Genomic DNA, 22,767 nt, shown 5'->3' on the forward strand with positions numbered 1-22,767 from the left:
TCTTGACAATTAAGAGGAAGGAGCTTTAGGAAAACCTTCTCCTCCATCTCTTCACAGACAACTGAAGACCCTAGGAGAGGTGAGATGTACCACTTATGCTGCTATACACATAATGGCTTTGCTCTTACTAATATAATAGGCTAAATAGGTTTAGCTATAGAGAATATTGTAGCCATGTAAGAATGTAACCATGCAAATCTGTAATCATATATTCACTGCACCCTTTTGCTTAACATTTGGAATCATGTATTGATCACTACTCAAATAAATTGTCATGTGTGGTGTTCTCTTTTCCCTGAGAGTATTTTCCCAGAGTATTTGATTAACAATTCTCTCTCGCAATACAGGGATGTACCCTATATACTATATATGTTAACACCCCAAGACTAGGAACCTGTTCCTTCAAGGGGAGCACAACCCAACCAGAATGGTTGATACCTTAAACCCCAGGTCAGACCTTCCACCTATCAGTAGCACTTCCATCTTGTCAGGATTAAGCTTCAGGTTGTTAGTCTGCATCCAGAACAGGCCAGAATAGGTGAAATAGGCAGAGTGATTTGTAAGGCAAATAGCAACTGTCTCTGATAAATACAGACAGTTGGGAAGCTTGTATTAAGTGTTGGCTTGCCTATATAAGTGGATCATCACATTACTAATTACAGAGAAATCATGTTGCTACACATCTTCCTTATAGCTATTGTTGACAATTTTTATGCTACATAACACAAGAGAGAAATGCTCCATTATAGAATTTCCTTGTCTTGCAGTCCAGGAAATGGATTACCACCTTACCCTAGGTAAGGTGCATGAGGTGACCATTATTACATCTTGTAGTAAATTAATACAACAGTCTTGGGTGTAACCCCACTGAATAGGCCTGACTGGGATTTTGAATAGACCAGCTTAGAATTGCTCTCTGTATATTGTCTTCTGAATTATACTAAACCTTTCTTGAGATACCTAAAATTATAAGAGACAATTCTTCCCCTATCAGGCATGTCTTGATTTCGGTTGACTTTGCCTCTTTGTGTTTAATGGAAATGGTGCTTCTAGAGTCATACTGCCCATAGAGTCCCATAGTATCACCTAACTAGAGATTTTGCTGTTTTCAATACAGCATGAGTTACACTGAATTATTTTCATACTTCTGCGTTATTACAATTAAGGTAGCTACTATAATATGCTATTCTTTTTCTACTCAAAACATAATTGACTGCAGTATGAATTTCAGTAACTAGAAAATGGGAAACTGGCTGGCACCGTCAGCTAATGATTGGGTATTAGCCAAAGGAAGAGGATTCAGCACGTGCTGTGCTATTGTCATACACTTTGGAATGTGCTATTGTCATACACTTTGGAAGCACGTGCTGTGCTATTGTCATACACTGAATTTTTCTCCATTTGAGAATCTTCAGAGTCCAAATATTGCACTCTCTTCAAAATCTGTCACTTTTTTCTAACCAATGAAAGATAAATCCAATATATCATAATGATGATAATTATCATCCCTTGTTTTTTTTTTAAATGAAATCTTCCAGTTCATCTATTTGTTTTTGTTCCCAACTGAAAACAAGCTTTCTGCCGGCTTCTGTGGAGTCACCCTTGTGTTTCAAAGCTGGTTCTGTTTAAACAGTTGTATCACAACTCTCTAAAAAGTTCAAACCAGCTGGGTTTTCCAGTTGAGTCCTAATATTGTCTACTTCTCTGTGAGAGGTGCATGTAATAAGAACCATTGTCCAAGTAGCATTTGTTTAATATAGCACACAATTTTAAAATAAATTCTTACCCCCACCCCCGACAACCCTGTGAGGTTGGTTAGACTCCACAGTCCAAGATGCTCCCTTATGCCAGTGAGTTTCATGGCATAAGGGAGACCTGAATCACATCTCTCCAGCCTTAGTCCAAAATCTACATATAGGTTTCTCAGTTAATTTATCTGTATACTGAGAATAACTATAAGCATCATCCCGTTCTGTGAGAAATAGCTATGGAAATATTTTCACATTATGTAAGTCTTTGGGGGCAGGCAACAGTCCAGTGATTCTGAGAACAACTGGTGTTCTTTTGTGGATTACAGGAACACGAGAAAACCAAAGCCATTCCCTAAAAGGTCATTTGCCCTATTGAGCTATACTAGATGAGACCCACAAAAAATGTCTCTATTGTGCACATCAGTGGCATGATGTCTCTCTCTTTTTCACTCCACAAACCATTGTTTCTTGCTCACGCATGCAAAAAAAATAAAGTGCAGGTCCTGAAGGAAACTATATAGTAAAGCCAACAACACAGGACCCTCAATGAATGCAGTGGATAACAGTTATATAGAGTGTACTAGAAAATCCACCACGATACCGAATTATACAGTATATGATACCATTGATTAATTAATTCAATTTATATCCTACCCTCCCAGCAGTTAGGCTCAGGGCAGGTTACAAGGTCACATAAATCATGATGATAAAACAGTATCATATTTACCATATAAAATCAGAAAGTTAAAATTAAGGTGGTGATAAAAAACCAACGTGAGGCATTGCCTTGGGAGTGATGCTATGATGGACCCTTCTGAGTGGTGCTGATGGAGGTTGGCCACTGACCACAAGGCCACAGCTACTAGTAGGGGAGGCCAAGAGTTGGAAGAATTTGGACGCCTGCTGCCTCAACTAAAAGCCTGGTGGAACAGCTACATCTTGCAGGCCCTGTGGAATTGTAATGGATCCCACAGGGCCCAGATCTCGATTGGGAGCTTGTTCTACCAGGCTGTGGCCAGGGCTGAGAAGGCCCTGGCCCTAGGTGAGGCTAGTTGAACATCCTTTGGGCCAGGGACAACCACAAGATGTTGGTCAGTTGAGCACAAGCCTCTGTGGGGCACATATGCATAAGTATATGTAACCCAGAATAATCAAAGCCCATCAAATATACATAAAGATCCATGAGTTAGTGCTGTTTACACTCTCAGCTTCTGGTGCATCTGAATCTACTTGAAAAGAATCTGGAGATGAGATCAGGCTAACCTGGATATCCAGCTCCAACTCCTATAAATTTTAGTGTATTCAAAGGTTTAGGGATGGGTATTCAGAAGTTGAAAAGTTGCATTTACTTTTTGCTTCTGCCATGATTTAAAGGAACTAAGGCATGACCAGGATGCTCCCCCCCTCCCCGCCTCAGAATGCATGAGATAATTTCCTTCTCTCCCTCTTTTGGATTTATTATTAATCAAATTTGATTGAGCTGATTGGGTAAGGTGCAGATTGTTTTTGTACTTTGACTCTGGGATCAGGGTCATTGTACAAGCAATTTTTAAAAAATTTGTCAACAAAGAAAATGTACATTTAATGATTATATTATTGGATCTGATTAAGGCCATGGAATTAGTTTTTCCACCCAGGTTGTCGTACATTGTCACTGAACATTATGGCTTGTATATTTGATGTGCCTGATTATTATGGCTTGCATATGGACCTATGGAATTACATATTGTACACTTTTGTTTTATGGAGAATTTTTGAATATCTCATGTACAGCAGCCATTCCTTTCTTGCACACATATTCCAATTATTTCTTTCACAGATTCTCAGCAATAGATTTGGGGGAGGGGAGACTCTTACCAATATCGCAGACTGAGCAACCTTCATGAACAGATCCACTCTCAGAAAGGATTATTAGCATGCCCTGATGAACAACCACCTCAGAGGCTCAATCACGAATAAATCAATTGACTGCAAAGCCACTCAAACTCCAGTGGAATTCTTTCCCCACCCCCCATCAGATCTGAACCTTTTTTTTTTTTGTCTGTCTGCCTGTGGCAGTGGGTTTGGTGATGCTTTACCTAGAGTGAAGACATACATTCTAAAGTAGGTGGAAGTGGATTCATGTACATTCTGAGGCATTTGTTTTCAGGAATTAATAAGTGTACCCAAGCCCTATTTATACCATCTGCTTTTCTTTAGCCTTATTGGCGTTGAATTTCAGTATAACCACTTTGTTTTAGAGAAAAGATTTGTCAAATAGATTGTTAGCAAATTAGGTGGAGGCAGGATTATTTTAGGGGCAGGGTTTTTAAAAAAATACTCAGACTTTTAAATGTTTTGATTTTGTTTTTGCCAACCTCACTGGTGTTCACAGAACTGAATGACCTGACTTTAATTTGAAATTGTATCCTACACATCCTCAAAGCCAGGATTAATTCTTTATGAAATCTCTTAGACTGTGTATGCCATGATTGTTCTTAAATTGTGGAAAGCAGGGCTTTTTTGTAGAAAAAGCCCAGCAGGGACTCATTTATTTATATTGGAATTTGCATATTAGGCCACACCCTCTGACACCAAGCCAGCTGGAACTGCGTTCCTGCTTTAAAAAAAGCCCTGGTGGAAAGTGTTAAATATTGTTTTAGTAAGTGCTTGTAATATATGTTTTGTTTTTGATGTTAATGACAAAAATGCCTAATTTAGGTGGGCCTTTTTCGGAAGTCCGGTGTGAAATCCCGAATACAGGCTCTACGGCACATGAATGAAAGCTCCCCTGAAAATGTCAACTATGAAGACCAGTCAGCCTACGATGTGGCAGATATGGTAAAGCAATTTTTCAGGGACCTTCCAGACCCACTTCTCACTAGCAAGCTAGGAGAAACCTTCCTCCATATATACCAATGTAAGTACTATAGTTTTATTTATTATTATTTATTATTTGTATGCTGCTTTTCAGCTGTGTTTGCTGTCCCAAACAGCATACACAATAGCTATAACTAAAAACCAACAAATAAAGGCCTTTACAATTAATAGATACTGGTTCTATGAGTTTGTTGAGTCTGTAGCAGCAACATAAAAAAAATATCCATTCCCCCTGCAGTGATGAATGCATTCAAACCCATAAAATCAGCCCCAAGCTAATAGGAGGAAATATTCACACATCCCAGGGCAACCGGGGAGCCAGGCACACAGTTCCCCCCTGTTGAGAGCGAAAGCCAGGGGTGCAGTCATGTTAAATAGCATCAATCATCTGTTCAGCAGATGATCAGCAGCATTTAATGCAATCTGTTTAAAGCATGTGACTGAATAACCCATGGAGCCCTGTTTGGTGACAACTGTTTGGTGACCAGTCAGTGAATAAACACACCCTTCAGCTGTTGCTTAGCAGGAAAAATCATCAAGAAATACAGGAAAGACTCAGGTAATGCAATACCATTAGCAATTCCCCTCCCAAACACCCATTATAAGAAACTGTATGAGATAAGTATGTTACATGCAAGGCACTGCAGATCTTAATAAATAAGGGTCATAAGTTAGGACTGCTTCTAGTGGTAACAGGAATATACACAGGGAGATCATTCCTCAGCAGGTCTATTAAATGGGGCTTAGGCTTACACCCCAAAAAGTGTCCTTTTGATTGCGTTGTATGTTCTGAATGTAGGCCTTCTGTAGAAAATAGGCATGTCCTTTCCCTGTGCTTGCTTATTCATTCATTCATAGTCCCACCTTTCTCACTTGGACTCAAGGCAGATTACGCAGTAAGTCAATGCAATCAAAAGAATGGGACGTTCAATGAATAATTAATAACATTAGGGTTGTAAAACTAACCTGAAGTCTAGAAGCAGGACTGAAGCAAAGAATAAGTATTAACATGACACATTAAAGGTGTAAAAATGCATAGCAAGCTGTACCACAGTCCCTAATAATTTATCCAAGTAACTTTGTCAGTCATTTGTGCATTATATCATAGCTTTGGAAGGGGCCATACAGACCATTCAGTCCAATCCCATGCTGAAAGCAGGATCAGCCTAAAGCACCCTGGCCCTGACAAGTGTTTGCCCAGCCACTACTTGAGGATTGCCAGTGAGGGGGAGCTCACCACCTCCCAAGGTGCTCATTTGCAGGGTTGCAGCAGCAGAAGGCCCTGCTCAGATGAGCAAAGTTGTCATGGCAAAGCATAACAGAGATGAGAGTCCAAGGCCATGAAGGGCTTTTTTGTGTTTGTACAGATAGGATGTACTATCATCAAGGGTATATATATATTATATATATATATAAAGCCCAGCAGGAATTCATTTGCATATTAGGCTACCCCCGCCCCAGTGACAAGCCAGCCAGAATTGTGTTTCTGTGCATTCCTGCTCAAAAAAGCCTTGCTGTCATCTTCAAAAAATATTGCTGAGCTCCCAAATAAAGACATGTTTTTGACTATATAAAATCAACCAAATGAGGCAGCTTGGCAAACTCAGGATGGTTGGTGACTGTTATGGAACCATTATCCTGCAACTTGATAGCTATATTCCCAAGTGCAAACTGATTTTGTGCATCATAAAACTTAACTCAGTCATCACCACTCTTTGGCTTCTCAGCCTGATTTCATAAAGTTCAGATTGTTTCTTTCATTAAAAGAAAAGCCTTTTATTTAGAGCCACTGGAAAGTACATGTTTTGAATATATGGACTCCATGGTCAATCCCAAGATTAGCAAGCTAAGGCATGTTATATCGCAGCATTTGGGAATAACTGGACTACAGATTTGATCATATCTGATATTTCAAGGTGAAAATAAAGACCTACATGTGTTCCAATTCTCAGTGCCTACCTTTCCACTATTACATGTTGCTGAAAGCAGTTTGAAGAACACCAGATAGAATGGAAGTGGGCAAGATATAAGCCCAGCCATCAGCTCTCACAAGGACTCTGCCAAGTTTCTCAATTACATCTTTCCTCAAAGAAGGGCAGGCTTAGATGTGTACGCAAGAAGGCCAAAAATCTCATTGCTTGGCACCAGTTTAGTACCTGGGACTGGCAGGCGTGTATGCTGAGTGTCATTTTAAACCTTCTGTGGCACAGGAAGGCATGTCTAATGACACCTTCTTGCTGCATTGTGTTCAGGTGGCAGCTAAACCCTGGCCAGTTTAGGCATATAAATTGTGCAGATGTTGTGAATGCAAAAATGCAGTTTTCATAGCAAAGTATGAGTGGCCTATGACCAAGATTTTGCATAGCTATCCTAATCACAAGGCATTTTTAGGGTTTTATTTGAAAGTCATGATCACCCTGAAGGTGATTTGTGTCCCCATAGGTAGGTCATCCCAGAGTATAGCTCATGAACTGCTGCTGTTGTGACCTGCTCTGTTCCCTGAACCATCATTTTATGATTGGCTCTGGCTGGTGGGCCATAGAACTCTAGCAAAAGAGGAGACCCTCTAAGTCCCTGTTCCAAAGCACTTAACTTTTTCCTCAGCTTAGCATCTTGGAGTTGTGAGATTCATTTCACCCTTTTCTAAAAGCTTTCAAATAAAGTGCTTCCCTGAACCATCAAGCAAAGAGAAATTAGAGGCTTAGTGCAGTCATATATGCTATAAAGCTGTTTCTCCTGTTTGTTCTTTAGTTTAGTGTCTGATTCACCCAAGGGAACCTTCAACACATCCTGAGTGAGCATAACAGGTAGCTTGTAAAGTAATGTTTATCTAGCATTATACTGAGGGATCCCCATTTGTGCAATCGTTAAAATTTTCCTTGAATTGTGCAGATTTTTTAAAAGATCTGCCATAGCGACAACAGTACAGGGGCATCCTTTCAGAAAGAGCACATGTAGCTATGGATTTGCCATCTGAAAAGGAAATGGGTTCTTTGTTCACTGCACAACATCTCTACTTCCTGAAGATTTAAGCATAGTAGTAAAACTCTCAAGACAAACCTCTATGGAGATTGAAAAGCCTTATCAAAACTTTATTTTGCCGGATGTTGGAGGTGACTTGGCAGCTTTATTTGGGATCTCTGGTGCTGACATTTATATTGTACTTGTGCTGCTGAACCTCTCAGTGCAATTTAGGGTGACTTGATTGCTGCTTTTTTTTTTTTTTTTTTTTGCATTTCAGTGCCCTTGATAATCAGCAAGGCAGGTTACATAGATTTGTTAAAAGAATGAAGTTGAATTATCAAGAGTAGGTCTGAATCATGGGCGACCATAACCACCCTAGATCTAGAGGTTGTGTTGTCCAGCATGAGACTGGTAGCTTGACTTGAAAACTAGGCAATGATACTTCTGCTGAACAGGCAAATTGTTCCTATACCAAGCTTGGCCAATCCAGAAATGCCATGTTTGTCTGCTGCGGATTATCTGGTTACACATCCATGTTAATTCTAAAAAGAATTCTAGGTCTTGAACACACACAATTGCTCATTTGACTAGACAGGAATCAAGCCAGTGCAACAGGGAGCCATATTTTGTGTCAAGCCAAGTGAACAGCAGTGCACAGTAATCCTCCCAATAAGGGAGTAAAAAAAAATTATGTTTCTTGGAAAAGCAGTTGTCTTCCAGGGGTAATCCAGACTTTTGAAGTTAGATCTTATATGGCATTCCAACATCCTTGTTTTCATTTATGATCAACTTTTTAAAAACAGCACATATCATTCTTCAGATGTTCCAAAAGAACAGCGGCTTCAGGCAGTACAGGCTGCCATTATGCTGATGTCAGATGAAAACAGGGAGGTTCTGCAGACCCTGCTATGTTTCCTGACTGATGTCACCTCAGTAGAAGAGAATCAAATGACTCCTATGAATATTGCTGTGTGCTTGGCCCCTTCTCTTTTTCACCTCAATATAATAAAGAAGGAAAGCTCACCACGGTAAGTATGTGCTTCCTTGTTCTGCCTTGTCCTGTCTGAAGGGCAGATCTGATTATCATTTAAATGTGTTTTTGGGTTCAGCATTCAAACCTCTGTGAAACCAACTGAAAGCCTCAAAACATGGGCACAAAAAATATAGGGCCTTCTCCGTAATGGCCCCATCTTGGTGGAACCAGCTGCCGGAAGAGGTAAGGGCCCTGCGGGACCTTACTCAATTCCGCAGGGCCTGTAAGACAGCCCTCTTCCAGCTGGCCCACAGCTAACCGGCATTGAACACTGAACACCGAATACTGAATTTGAAATCGAACTTGAATAGAGTGTAGCTTTAAGACCGCTGTATGATTTTAATGTTTAAGTATATAATAATTGTTTAGATTTCTAACTATAAATTATGAAATGTTAATTTTAATGCTTAATTTTATATTTTATGTTAGTTTTACATGTTGTAAGCCGCCCTGAGCCACCTAGTGGGAAGGGCGGTATATAAATCTCAGATAAATAAATAAATACATACATACATTTTTAAGGAATAAAGGCTGGTTCATACAGGATTTTTCTCCTAAATGGTAGTACTTCTGTCCTTGGCAGCATGTGCACAAAAAAGTGAATTGAATTGTGAACAGCTAGCAATTGTTTTGTCCTGGTTAGTATTTGGATGGAAGTCTACCAAGAAAATCAAGTGTGGTTGAGGCAGGCGATGGCAAACTTACCTCTATTCAGTTCTTGCCTTAAAAATCCATGTTGACAGCACTTTACACATACATATAGCAGCTGTTTTTACATCCCTCCACTTATCATCCCAACTCTTTCATTCATGTAGAAAGCTGCTGACTGAGCTTACACTAGAAAAGACCTTTGCTCTGCCTTCAGCATAGTCACAGTTGAGAGGCCAGGGAGGTAAAAGGTTGAAGGCCTTGAGTACTGTAAATTTTTGTGGATTCCTCCAAACACTCACAAAGTTAAAATTCTGCCTGTGGGTCTTCTAAGTGACCACTGCAATGTAACATCTAAATTCTATTTTATAACTGTCACAACTGTGCAGTTTCCTGTTCTGGGGCAATGATGTCTTAGCTGTGATCTCAACGTGTTGTGTAATGATTCTGTTTCATCAGGCAATATCATTCTCCTATTTTCAAACTTGCCACATCAACTTTGTAAGAAACATGGCAGGCAACAGAAATAGTCTTAGTGATTCTGGCACCCTAAGAAAAAATCCAGGATGGGGCTCTAGAATCACTGCCACCCCCACCTCTGCTGCTTCGTGCTGTGGGTTGGGTGGAAATTGTCACAGGAAGCCAGAAATCTGAAGCTCAAACACAAAGGGCCCTAGAAACTGCTTCTGAGACAGCTGCCCAAACTCCAGACAGAACAGGGGCATGTGGCAGAGGTGGGAGCCTGCTCTTTTTCTACTCCTCACCCTTCCATTGGGGGCAGGCCTAAGATCACACATGGTAAATAATCATCAAATAGGAAAGAGATTCATTAAAATATCAATAGTACCACTGCACATCATAATTGATCTAGGAATGTTGTAGTATGGCGGGAGGATTTGAAATGTAATTCACTGAAGACATGTAGCTTTTCTGCCATCTTACTTCATGGAAGCTATGATGTATGCCCTTCAACCCTTTTACTGCTTTTTTATAATTTTGCATTGAGAAGGTACACATTTCTCCTTAGCAATAAAAAGGGGTCTTTCTTCTCTATGATGTGATGAAAGTTGAGTATAAAGAACTGTCTGTGGTGTGGTACAGTTATAAATCTCACTTCTACTTTCATCTGAAAAAAAAGACTCTGTTCCTTTATCTTACTTGAGATGCTGAATTCATTCGCAGAGTAATACAGAAAAAATATGCAACCGGGAAGCCAGATCAGAAAGATCTCAGTGAAAACCTGGCAGCAACTCAGGGACTTGCTCATATGATAACAGAATGTGATAAACTTTTTGAGGTGAGTGAAAGATTCAGAGAGCATTATTCATGAAGGCAATATCCATAAGGGAGCACATTTTGATGTAGTTAACCTGTATAGTTTTTCCTTACTTTGGTCATGAAATAAGTAGTTCTTGGGTTTTTAAGTATTTATCCAGGTGTTCCAGAAGAAGTTTGTCATTTCCTCCAACCCTTTCTACAGCATTGTTTTGTTGTCTTTTTTTTATTATAATAAAACATTTAAATTTGCAATGTAAACATGAAAAATCTACAATTCTAAATACAAAAAATTATAGCTATTTTCCGTAGTACTTTCCATTCCTCTCAGTAGTCTATTTTATATGTTAGTAAAAGTGCCAAAATGTGGAGTCAGTTAAAATAACCTTTTTTATAACTGTCCAAAACAATTGAAGTACATTTTACAAAGAGCAAAAAAGCATTAAAATTTGTCAGTTTCATTAATTAAATTAGAAAGTCAAAAACTGTGTTTATTACATTGTTCTACAAAGCTCAGAGTGGGGGTATTTGGTTTTCTCCTCCTCATCTTATATTCAGAACAACCCTGCAGTGTCAGCTTAACAAAATGTATTGAAGTCTTTGGGTTTAGAAGGGTGTAATCCACTGCTACTGAATTTCATGGTGGGCAAAGATTTGAAGTTGAACTCATAGCTCCATTCCTCATGCTAATCGTATCAGGTCTTTGTAGGTCTATAATGCCAAAAGCTGTCAAAGGAAAAAAACAAAACCTCTATAAAAACATAACAGAAAGGTGTCCAGCAAGGGGAGGGTATTTGGAATTTTATCTTATTTGGTTTTACTCTGTAACTTTTTTTATCTGTAAGTCCCATTGAGCCATGACGAAAGGCAGGGCACAAACATTTTAAAAACAGACAAACTTCTATGGGAGGCAGTCTTGTTCAAAACCCTTAATTTGCCCCTGTCACCACTATTCTCTGGAGCAGATCCCACATGACATGGTAGCCCAGTCTCGGAATTCATATGTAGATGCTGAAGTGCGTTCTCCAACTCTGGAGGAACTGGGGAAGCAAATGGATGAAGAAGGTGGAAATTATCAGGCCTATCTTGAAAGTGTTGTGCAGAACCTCTGTAAAGAAGCCAAGGAGAAATTCAAAGGATGGGTCACCTGTTCCAGCATAGAAAATACAGACCTCTCCTACAAAAAGGTAATTTACCATATTCAAACAGCATCTATTGATGTCTGCATTACCACTGGTTTACTGCATTAAAGGTGCTTTAACTTCTGATATATCAGGAGATGTTTTGGCCAGATAGTTAGCACAGGCTGTTATGTACCTGCAGAAATGCTTTAGGTGCATTTCTTTGGATCATGGGCTGTTCTACACATAACAAAATTTCCTTTTCTCTTCCCTCTCTCCCATCCCTTAATTAAGGTTGGAGATGGAAATCCACTAAGGCTGTGGAAAGCATCTGTGGAAGTTGAGGCTCCTCCCTCTGTTGTACTCAACCGAGTGCTAAGAGAGCGCCATTTGTGGGATGAGGATTTCTTGCAATGGAAGGTCATTGAAACCTTGGACAAGCAGACTGAAATCTACCAATATGTTTTGAATAGTATGGCTCCCCATCCTGCCAGAGACTTCTTAGTCTTGAGGTAAATAGCCGCAGAAGCAAAAAAGAATAGGTAGCTACTTCATTGTTTAACCATATTAACATTTACACATTGGCACTTCATATTTAGTATGTCTGCGATCACACATACTAAATAATGCACTCCCCAACTGGATTTTACTGTGTGAACTGGCAAAATCCAGTTGGAAAGTGCATTATGTGTGATCACAGCCTATGTGCCCTATCTTTTGGCTTCATTTAGCTCATTTTCCCTCAAAATCACTTAAGGATTAAAGGAATGCTTACATAAAATCATAAATGTGGTTCATTTGGTCAGATCAGATATATGTCAGAGGCTGTTGTTTATCCAGCTAGGTATAACATAAATGCAGCATTTTGTGTTCTAGTTTTTCTCTCCCTCTCAAGAGTATGGCTGGTCTTCCAGGTGGCTGAGATTTAAATAACTAGTTTCTACTGTTTGGTGGGTCAGGATGCCAGATCTTCCCCCACGATACAAAACCCAGCTCCACCAGGCCCAGTGTAGCCATAGATAGACTCCATAAAGAACCATCTAACCAAGCAGCGGATCAGTGACATCTGGCCATTCAACAGCAAGACATTATCACCCCAACCATGGTTTAATCAAACTATGATTAGTATGGGTGAATGTGGGCTACTAACTGTGGTTAGTTAGGTTCCATCAGACCAAGACTGGAAAGGTTATTTCATGTGATGCATGAATACAGACATGCTAGCTGAATACCTGGCGTGTTCCCTAGCGACACCTTCATTAGCTGAGACAAAACAGGATTTTTATTTTTGTCTGTGAGTTTAAACATTGTTTTCGTAAAACACAATTAAAATAAATCATGTTTTTAATGATTGAGCTGAACTTATGTGGCAAAAGCTCTAATACCACTGTAACTTGCTGAAAATCTGCAGTTACAGTGAATAATCCAAACAAAAGGGTTCATCAGTAACTTGATAATTGTATAAATAAAATGGCAATAGGGAAAGCCATCCTCAAAATTAAAAGTTCTATTCCAATTTTTTCTAACTTCAGCCATCGTCCAGTGCACTGGAGAAATTGAATAAACCCAGCTGCAAGAAGCACAATGACAGCTCAATACACTTTTCACCTTTTAAATTCTCTTTAAATGGCAATATGAATACATGTGTGGATATTTATATGTTCACCCATCTTCTCTTTCAAAAACCACCTACAGTGGGATGGGCTATAAATGTGGAAAATAATAAAATCACAATAACACAATTTAAGCATGTTGTGGGTTGGTCCACCAAGCTCCCTAATACAGGCCTTACGCTGCGAACTAGGGGCCTAGAACCATTTGAGTCTTGCCTTTGGCTCACACCCCAAAGCCCATACCTTTGGGCACTCCCAGGCTGAATACCTGTAAGCAGAGGAGAAACAAACTGAGCCCAGAGGGTATTCAGCTGCTGCTAGCAAGATTAATGGGATAAGTATTACATTTGTTCTTTGTGTTTCATAGGACTGACATTTTAATCTTATTTTTAAAATCATAACCATTGGCTGTTATGTTTAAAAATGCTTTTAAGTACATAAAATTACTACACCTTAGAGGAGGAAGAGGATTTGATATGGGAATGGCATTTTTAGAGTCAGGCCTGGGGCTGTTGGAGAGTCTTGGTGCATCTTAAGCCTGTCTGTTACTCATTGCTTTTCTAAATCATTGGCATTTCTTCTTCCAATTGACTGATTTATAAACTAATTCAACACTATTACAAAAGAAGTTGCTTTCCTCATTACATCAGATCCTCCCTTCTCTCTCTCTCTCTCTCTCACTCACACACACACACACAGTAGCATTATATATAAGCAGTACTTTCATCTGGCAGATTCTACTAGCAGATAAGAAAAACTTGGATAAGAAAACTAAAAAGATGCTGACCCTGAGACCTGCAACCTTCTTTTGTATTCTGCTGCTTGACTCTACCTTCACTCCAAACTATTCTTTTTAAAAAATGTTCCAAGGAATCTTTCAAAGATTCCCCTGAAGGAATTTTCTATCCCATTTCTTGATTCATCATAAAAACCTGTCAGATTTTGATCTAGCTTTAAAAATTAAACCCAGAGAAATCCTTGTTTGTACTATGTGTAGGATGGAACCTGATAATCAGTATAATGCAGTACACAACTACCATATAGCTCATATTTGACGATCAATTTTACTAGGTAAAATTTTCATCATACGATGTTCGAGTTCATGGGTTCTAACTGAATCATTTTATTTTCTGTCCATTGTGTCTTCCTAACTACGTGAGTCCCTATTTAAGTGAGATGCTGTATGAATTTGGCTGCATCTGGAGTCCTGCTTAAAGAGTACTGCTCCCAGTGCAGAGATGCCATGCATGCTCAGTCAGAATGCCTGATGCCATGTGTGCTTAGTTAGAATGGCAGATAGCAACAGCTTTTTCAGGCGTTGTTGCCAATGCCACATTTAAACTCCAGGGATTTTTTTTAAAAGCATCATTTGCTCCAATTCCTCTGTGCGTCACAACCCAATAAGGGGTTTTCAAGGCAAGTGAGAAGTAGAGGTGGTTTGTCATTGTCTTCCTCTGCAGAGTCTTCCTTGATGGTCTCCCTTCCAAGTACCAACCCTGCTTCGCTTCTGAGATGTGACAAGACTGGGCTATACCATGTTGCTTTCTCTCCCCCCTCCCTCACTCTAGTCCTCATTAGTTCTGTGAACCTCTTTGACCACTGCTCCTTCTTTACAGTACTCAGTTGGACACGCTCATATAACTCTTCTAGTGCATGAGTCCATAGTTTGCACTGAGTTAGAAGCAAGTACACTAGTAGAATAGATACCAGATGATATGCCTTTTTAAATGTTGTTCTTTTCTTCTGAGTAACATTTCATTTTAACACTCATTTTTAACAGGACATGGAGAACAGACATGCCCAAGGGGATGTGCGTATTAGTGACTGTCTCCGTGGAACATGAAGAAACCCTTCTGATGGGAGGTGTGCGGGCAGTTATTATAGATTCTCAGTATTTAATAGAGCCTTGTGGCTCTGGGAAATCTCGCCTGACACATATCTGCAGGGTTGACCTCAAGTAAGTACTGCAGGTTCCAGAATCCAAGCCAGGAGAGTTCCTGTATGAAGCCAATATTTCTGGGCATTGTCTTTAATTGGGAAAGCACATTTACTGCTAATATGAAAGGTTACATCTGTTGGTTTAACATTAAGACATAACTCAAAAAGAGATTTTACACACCTGATAAGACCCTGCTGTGGCATATTTTTTTTCTCAGTTATAAAATCATCCCTGGATGTTTCCTGTGGTTCTGTGCACCTCCCAAATACTTGGTGGTTACAGCTTCATTCTGATTACTTGGGTTCAGGAGATCATCTGCATACAGATTGAGTGGGTAGTCTACTGGTTCACAACATTTCCTCCTGGGCACACCCAGGAGACTACATGGCTGGAAAGTACTCCTTCAGGTTTCATATCCTTTAAAACAACCATAGGAAGTTTTTCCCAGTAATAAAATTCATAGTTGCTGTTTTGTAACATACAAGAAACCTTTTGACCACATTTAGTCTGAAGTTCAACAATGGTGTTGCAATAAACTCTTAGGTTACTATAAAAATTTCAGCTGAGCAACACTATCCTATTGACAAACATTACTCTGACTACAAAGAGCAGCTCACAGTGGACCCTACTTTAGCAAGAACTAAAGGGGAGGGACGGTGGCTCAGTGGCAGAGCAGCTGCTTGGGAAGCATGAAGGTCCCAGGTTCAATCCCCGGCATCTCCAAAAAAGGGTCCAGGCAAATAGGTGTGAAAAACCTCAGCTTGAGACCCTGGAGAGCTGCTGCCAGTCTGAGAAGACAATACTGACTTTGATGGACCAAGGGTCTGATACAGTAGAAGGCAGCTTCATATGTTCATAAGAACTGAAATATTAAAATGTGATTTGTACAAATGTCATCCCTTAATAGTGCCATCTGCTTTCCAGTCTTATCAGCTCAAATACATTGCCTCAAAGAGATGACCTAACTATACAGCAGTACTTAAAAATGTTCACTCACATGCTGTACTTTCTAGGAGAATGTAGTTGCTAACTGTAAAGTATTATAACCTGTAAACTTGGGCACACTTTTTGGGATTAAGTCCAATTTAGTGTATGGGAATTTTCTTGCAAGTAACATATAAAGGGTAGGGGCCGGGCTGAGTATGGAAATTGTAAACACAAGAAGATTCAAGATGGAAATTGGAACTCTGCAGTGAGAAATATAGCTGTTGTCCGTTTGTAAAGTTAAACAGCAGGTGTCCTTTAGGTAATAGGTGGATGATATATTCAACGTGTACGTAATCCATAATTCCATTTCCAAATATATCCCTCACCACTGCTATTATTTAGGCAGATCTGGTAATGTCTGGATGTAAGACTGTGTGAGACCCAAATCCCACTATCTACATTATCTATAATAAAAGCCCTTTTATCTCAGCAAAACCAAGCAGCCTGATTGGTTGGGACTGGTACCTCAACCTTCAGCCCGTCAAATCATCGATCAACTGCACTTGTGTCACATTGGTTGACTTTGCTCTCCCCCACCCACTGCTGGCCCCAGGACAGACAAGGACTGGCCCTCTGCAGAACTGTTAGGCAGTGGCTGCTGCTAGACAACTAACCTTGGTTCTCTCAGGAAAAAGCAACCAAGCTTGGTTCTCTCAGTAAAAGGCAGTGGGGGAGGCCCTTTCAAGTCCTATTTTGGCTTTTGAGGGAGAACTCATTGGTTGGCTCTGCTCCTCTCCCGCCCAGGTAGCTGTTGTTAGCCACCCAAGCTGCTTCTGTCAGTCAAAGGCAACCAACCTTGGTTCTGGCAGCTTATAGCTCTCCCTACTCTCCCATTGGCTAAGCTGCCTGTTGCTTTGCGTAAGAGAGAAAGAAAGTCTTCACCTCAACTGGCTGAGGGATGGAGGAGAAGGGAAAGAGCCATAGAGAAAGCCTTCACACAATTGGCTGAGGGAGGGAGAAGGGAAGGTTTTCTCTCAGTTGGCTGAGGACTCCATTGATTGGCTCTCCTCCCTATCCTTCTTTGGAAGTGTAACAGACAGAGATAGGGGGGGAAATGGTGTCCTGTAGCATCAGGCCAGATTCAGAGAGACAGATAGGGATGGAAAGCAAGAGACAGAGACAGATTTAAGTCCTGTGCTTAAGACCAAAAGCATTATCAGAGAAAGAGGGTTGGTCTGAAATGTATCAGTAAAGGCCTCTGAGACAGAACTCATTGGGGCCAGTCCTGACTAGGAATGCCAGTTCCAGGTTGATGGAAAATTCTTGCAGATTTTGTGGTGGAGTTTGAGGGCTTCATACTGGGGTTTGCCAGACCTAGGTTTTTGTTGTGGAAGCTGACTGGGTGATTTTGGACCACTCACAGACTTTCAGTTTAACCTGTTTCACAGGGTTGCTGTTCAGATCAAAGGAGGGAGAAGGGAATTATGTAGGCTGCTTTGGTTCCCCCCACTGTAGAGACTGTCCTTCCCCTATGTGGAGGCTGCAGGGAGGTGATGCAAAGCTGAAATCAGAGGGTCAGATAAAGGGAAGGAGATAGGGTTGCCAACTCAAGGTTAGGAAATTTCTGAAGATTTAAAGGATGGAGCCTGGAGAGGGTGGGGTTTGAGGAGGGGTGGGACCTCAGACAAGTACAATGCCATACACTGCACCTCCCCCCCACAAAGCAGCCAGTTCCTCCTGGGGGACCACTGTTGCCAATCTCCAGGTGAGGGCTAGAAATCATTCAGAATTACAACTGCTCTCCAGATGGCAGAGATCAGCTTCCCTTGAGTTGGGGGGGGGGGGGGAGTGAATGTCTTCACTTGGGTGGGTGGGAAGACAGCAAGGGGGGCACTTGCCCAGAGCCACTTTCTAGGGCCCATTGCATTTTTCGCTTCAGTGGGCCTTATTCCTAGTAGTCCATATTTCCTTCCAATGCATGAGGAAATGTTAGTTTCAATCAATGGAAGTTTCAGAATTCTATATTCTAATAGTTATAACAGCAGGTGTCTGCACTGGGGGGTTTCTTTAATGCTGACAAAAATGCATGACAGCATGTCCTCTATTTCTTTTAGTTAGCATCTATGACATACTATTTGGATAGAAGAGGGAATACAATAACTTTTTTCTCTTTACTTCCCTTTAGAGGTCATTCACTGGAGTGGTGCAATAAAGTCTTTGGGCACCTGTGTGCAGCAGAAGTTGCCAATATCAGAAATTCATTTCAACCTCTAATTGCTGAGGGACCAGAAACAAAAATCTGAGTGATGGGGATATTCTCTGCATGCATTAAAGCTGTGGTAGGATTTCAGCCTACATTTGTGCAATAGCTAAGCAATGATTGCTTGGGAAATGCTGCCCTTGTCCGGAAAAAGTCACCCACTTACCTCCGTGACCCTCATCTGTTTTCCTTTGCTGAAGAGCACTTTGCCAAGAATTTCTTCATACTTTAAAAGTACATCATTGCCCTCATGTCTGTATTGCATAATTCTAATATTTAAAAGCTTCTAAGAAGCTTATTTTAAAACTGTAAATAAGAGATTTAAAAGTGTACATACTTTTGCTATGTATAATATCTGATCTGTGTATACTGTATATAGAAATATGTATATACGTTTTGTATATAAGCTGTTGCTGTCTAGGGAAAACTTCCAGTGTCTGTTTGAAACTATTTTTCACATTGTTAGAATCAGAACCTCCCAGCTGTTGTAAAATGGCCCTTCTGTTCTAAAAACAATAACTGGGACACTAACCTTTTCTTCTGTTGCTGCTGCTGCCCTGTCCTCTGTTGCAGACATGGGGCTTCACTGCAGAGCACATTTCAAAAGCTTATGTAAGACCAGCATCTTGTCAATGAGTCTACTCCTGGAGCTCCGCACTGCAGCACTGCAACAGAGGACAGCACAGTGAAAATAGAAGAATTATTTGACTAGCAAAGACTGAAGCACTTGAGCTGTCCCCATGTTTGAAAGAGATGACAAGGAAGTGCATGGAGGCAGGCATACAGAGGTGAGAAGGGGTTGTAAAAGAGGATTGAGAACCATATGGCTAAAAACAATGAGCAACAGAAAGCAAACCTAGCCAGGTATTATTCAATGTTATTATTTGGCTAGCTGTCATTGTTCAGCAGAAAGGTGGCAGCTACAGCCCCCAGAAATCATTTTTGTTGCTTTGAATAATGGAATAGACAAGTTAACAGATCAACTGAGAAACCTGGTATTTGCAATATTCAGACTATTTCCTAAACTAACGGGCTAACTTTTAGGTTTGCTGTGCTTAAAGAAAAGTGCTTTGAATGTAAGTCAATAGTTGAGTCTGAGTATCATCACAAAATGCAATACTACACAGTTATCACCAAACAGTTGCTTAGAACTGGAAGGATGGCTCTTTGATCCATTAATCCCCAAACGGTTCCCCTTGACATCCATAGGACTGCCCCAGAGCAAATAATGAATAGCTTATGGTCTGTAGTTGAAAAACCCCATCCTATACGCCAGCACATAACATTTTAGGTCCTGACCCAAAGACACTTAAGTCTCAATTAAATTAATGGGACTTCAGTTAAGACTCACAACTGATTTTAATGGAACTCAGTGTATTTTGCTTCCTTTGGGACAAGGTCTTAGTGCGGGTTTTACCAACAGCTATTCCAGTGACACAAAACATGATGTTATATTAGCTTTATAGCAACATTACACATAACAAGCCTATATACTGGCTTAAATTGGACTACTAATCTTATATTATACAGCAGTTATAAATAAATAATTTTTCCTACCAATATCAAGCACATTAGGAACAACAGTAAGCAGTCTTTTGTTGTCAAATAGTAAGACCCAAAATCTCTAAGTATTTGTTTTAGAGTTTGCCTACGTAAACCAAGCTAATAGCCCTGTTAGAAATCAAGGTAAGCCATGTTTCTGCACACAGAATCTCCTCAAAAGTAATTAAATGTCTTAATAGGCTTTTTATTCTGAACTTTTCAAAATAAGCTTTTTAATGAATTTCATAAATTGAAGAGGTCTATTAAAAGGTAATCATTGGGAAGCAAATATATTCTTAAGAGTTTTCATATTCTACTTTATATTGACCTTAGACCTTGACGCCAAATATTTGACTTGGGAACCATTCCTCTTCAATAGGACTGAGGGCCAAACAATACATTATGTGAGCAATCTGGAGCACTTAAAAAAGAAGCTGTGGTAAGCCTCCCCCCCCCCCTCAAAAAAAAGAACACCCCTCAAGATTCAGAGTTTGTCTATAATTATAAAGCTGCAGAAATGAACTCTGACTTGCTTAGGATTGTTTTCATCTTTCACTTTGTGTGTTCCGTGGTTGAATCCTAGCATTGACAAGAACAAGCTTCAGTGAGTCCTGGCACAAATTGAGCCTTCCCTTTCCATGGACCTAATCTTGACATAGAAATATGTCCATGATGAATGAATACATGCATAAACTGGTCGTTCAGTGGTTTTACCATAATCCCATACCATCTCTAATTGTGGAACAATGAATGATAAACCATACTTAACATTCAGACCATGGTGAAAACAGATCCAGGTTTTTTGGTGAATCGGTCCTTGATCTGTTTAACATCTACAAGAAGTTTGGAAACTAGGTAGATCAGACCTAAATGTATGTGGTACAGATTTTTCTCCTGTTCTTTACCCAACAGCCACTTCAATTGTATGTTTACACCAATTCTGCAGCAAAACAGGACTGGAGGACTAGTGGTCAGATCTGAAAGGCTAGTCCTGAACAGCTGGAACCATGCCAGTTAGCATAGATCTTGCCTCACTAACCTGTTACAGTTCTTTGAGGGGGTGAACAAACATGTGGACAAAGGAGACCCCATAGATGTTGTTTACCTTGACTTCCAGAAAGCTTTTGATAAAGTTCCTCATCAAAGGCTCCTTAGAAAGCTTGAGAGTCATGGAGTAAAAGGACAGGTCCTCTTGTGGATCAAAAACTGGCTGAGTAATAGGAAGCAGAGAGTGAGTATAAATGGGCAGTCTTCGCAGTGGAGGACGGTAAGCAGTGGGGTGCCGCAGGGTTCGGTACTGGGTCCCATGCTCTTTAACTTGTTCATAAATGATTTAGAGTAGAGAGTGAGCAGTGAAGTGGCCAAGTTTGCGGATGACACTAAATTGTTCAGGGTGGTGAGAACCAGAGAGGATTGTGAGGAACTCCAAAGGGATCCGTTGAGGCTGGGTGAGTGGGCGTCAATGTGGCAGATGCGGTTCAATGTGGCCAAGTGCAAAGTAATGCACATTGGGGCCAAGAATCCCAGCTACAAATACAAGTTGATGGGGTGTGAACTGGCAGAGACTGACCAAGAGAGAGATCTTGGGGTCGTGGTAGATAACTCACTGAAAATGTCAAGACAGTGTGCGTTTGCAATAAAAAAGGCCAACGCCATGCTGGGAATTATTAGGAAGGGAATTGAAAACAAATCAGCCAGTATCATAATGCCCCTGTATAAATCGACGGTGCGGTCTCATTTGGAGTACTGTGTGCAGTTCTGGTCGCCGCACCTCAAAAAGGATATTATAGCATTGGAGAAAGTCCAGAGAAGGGCAACTAGAATGATTAAAGGGCTGGAGCACTTTCCCTATGAAGAAAGGTTGAAACGCTTGGGACTCTTTAGCTTGGAGAAACGTCGACTGCGGGGTGACATGATGGTGGTTTACAAGATAATGCATGGGATGGAGAAAGTAGAGAAAGAAGTACTTTTCTCCCTTTCTCACAATACAAGAACTCATGGGCATTCAATGAAATTGCTGAGCAGACAGGTTAAAACGGATAAAAGGAAGTACTTCTTCACCCAAAGGGTGATTAACATGTGGAATTCACTGCCACAGGAGGTGGTGGCGGCCACAAGTATAGCCACCTTCAAGAGGGGTTTAGATAAAAATATGGAGCACAGGTCCATCAGTGGCTATTAGCCACAGTGTGTGTGTATATATAAAATTTTTTGCCACTGTGTGACACAGAGTTTTGGACTGGATGGGCCATTGGCCTGATCCAACATGGTTTCTCTTATGTTCTTATATAGAAAAACTTCCCTAACTTTGATACCTAAGCATCATGATTCAACCGAATAGTCACCTAGTAATCCTGAAAAGCCATTGACCAATTTAGGTCTATTCATCTCTTATCATTCAAGACCAAAAGATACTGAAATTCCAGTGCAGATGCTTCAACATGTTGTTCCCTCTCAGCAATATCTATCAACCTCCTATGAGGTCTATATTGTCAGTAATGGGCAGCCCAATCCAGACATAAGTGGCTGCTGGCCATGGTATAGCTGCTGCACCGCTTCCTGAGGACTTCGGCATGCTGGAGCGTGGGGAGGGGAGAGGCATAGCTTGCTGTGAGGAAGACGGTTGCCGTGCCTATGCCGCTGGCATAGGCACGCAAGGGAGGTGGAGGCAGCCGGCGGGGAGGGCCAGCCTACCCCCCCCCCCATATTAGCCAGTCCTGGAGCATGCACCGCGGCTCATGACAGTCAGGGATGGGGAGAGGCGGCCCCAGAGAGATTGATAGCCATCCCCAACCTGCCCCCAAACAGAGAACGGAGCCAATGATGAACAGACTA

At 40.8% G+C, this 22,767-nt stretch overlaps 1 protein-coding gene across 4 annotated transcripts in view; it reads left to right on the top strand.

Annotated features, from left to right (window-relative positions):
• The window catches only part of STARD13 (StAR related lipid transfer domain containing 13), a 212,975-nt gene extending 194,255 nt beyond the window's left edge, over window positions 1-18,720 (top strand). For 3 of the 4 annotated variants that reach the window (XM_060234706.1, XM_060234707.1, XM_060234709.1), the window contains exons 8-14: window positions 4,452-4,650; window positions 8,395-8,602; window positions 10,438-10,552; window positions 11,496-11,717; window positions 11,946-12,163; window positions 15,045-15,221; window positions 18,316-18,720. In XM_060234706.1, the coding sequence (XP_060090689.1) occupies window positions 4,452-4,650; window positions 8,395-8,602; window positions 10,438-10,552; window positions 11,496-11,717; window positions 11,946-12,163; window positions 15,045-15,221; window positions 18,316-18,433 (1,257 nt within the window). In that variant the 3' untranslated portion in view covers window positions 18,434-18,720. Of the gene's footprint in view, window positions 1-4,451; window positions 4,651-8,377; window positions 8,603-10,437; window positions 10,553-11,495; window positions 11,718-11,945; window positions 12,164-15,044; window positions 15,222-18,315 lie in introns of those variants that run through there. The other variant, XM_060234710.1, reaches the window with a different exon arrangement.
• The last annotated feature ends 4,047 nt before the right edge of the window (window positions 18,721-22,767 follow it).

This window comes from Heteronotia binoei, chromosome 3, assembly GCF_032191835.1.
Source record: "Heteronotia binoei isolate CCM8104 ecotype False Entrance Well chromosome 3, APGP_CSIRO_Hbin_v1, whole genome shotgun sequence".
NCBI classification, from domain to species: Eukaryota; Metazoa; Chordata; class Lepidosauria; order Squamata; family Gekkonidae; genus Heteronotia; species Heteronotia binoei.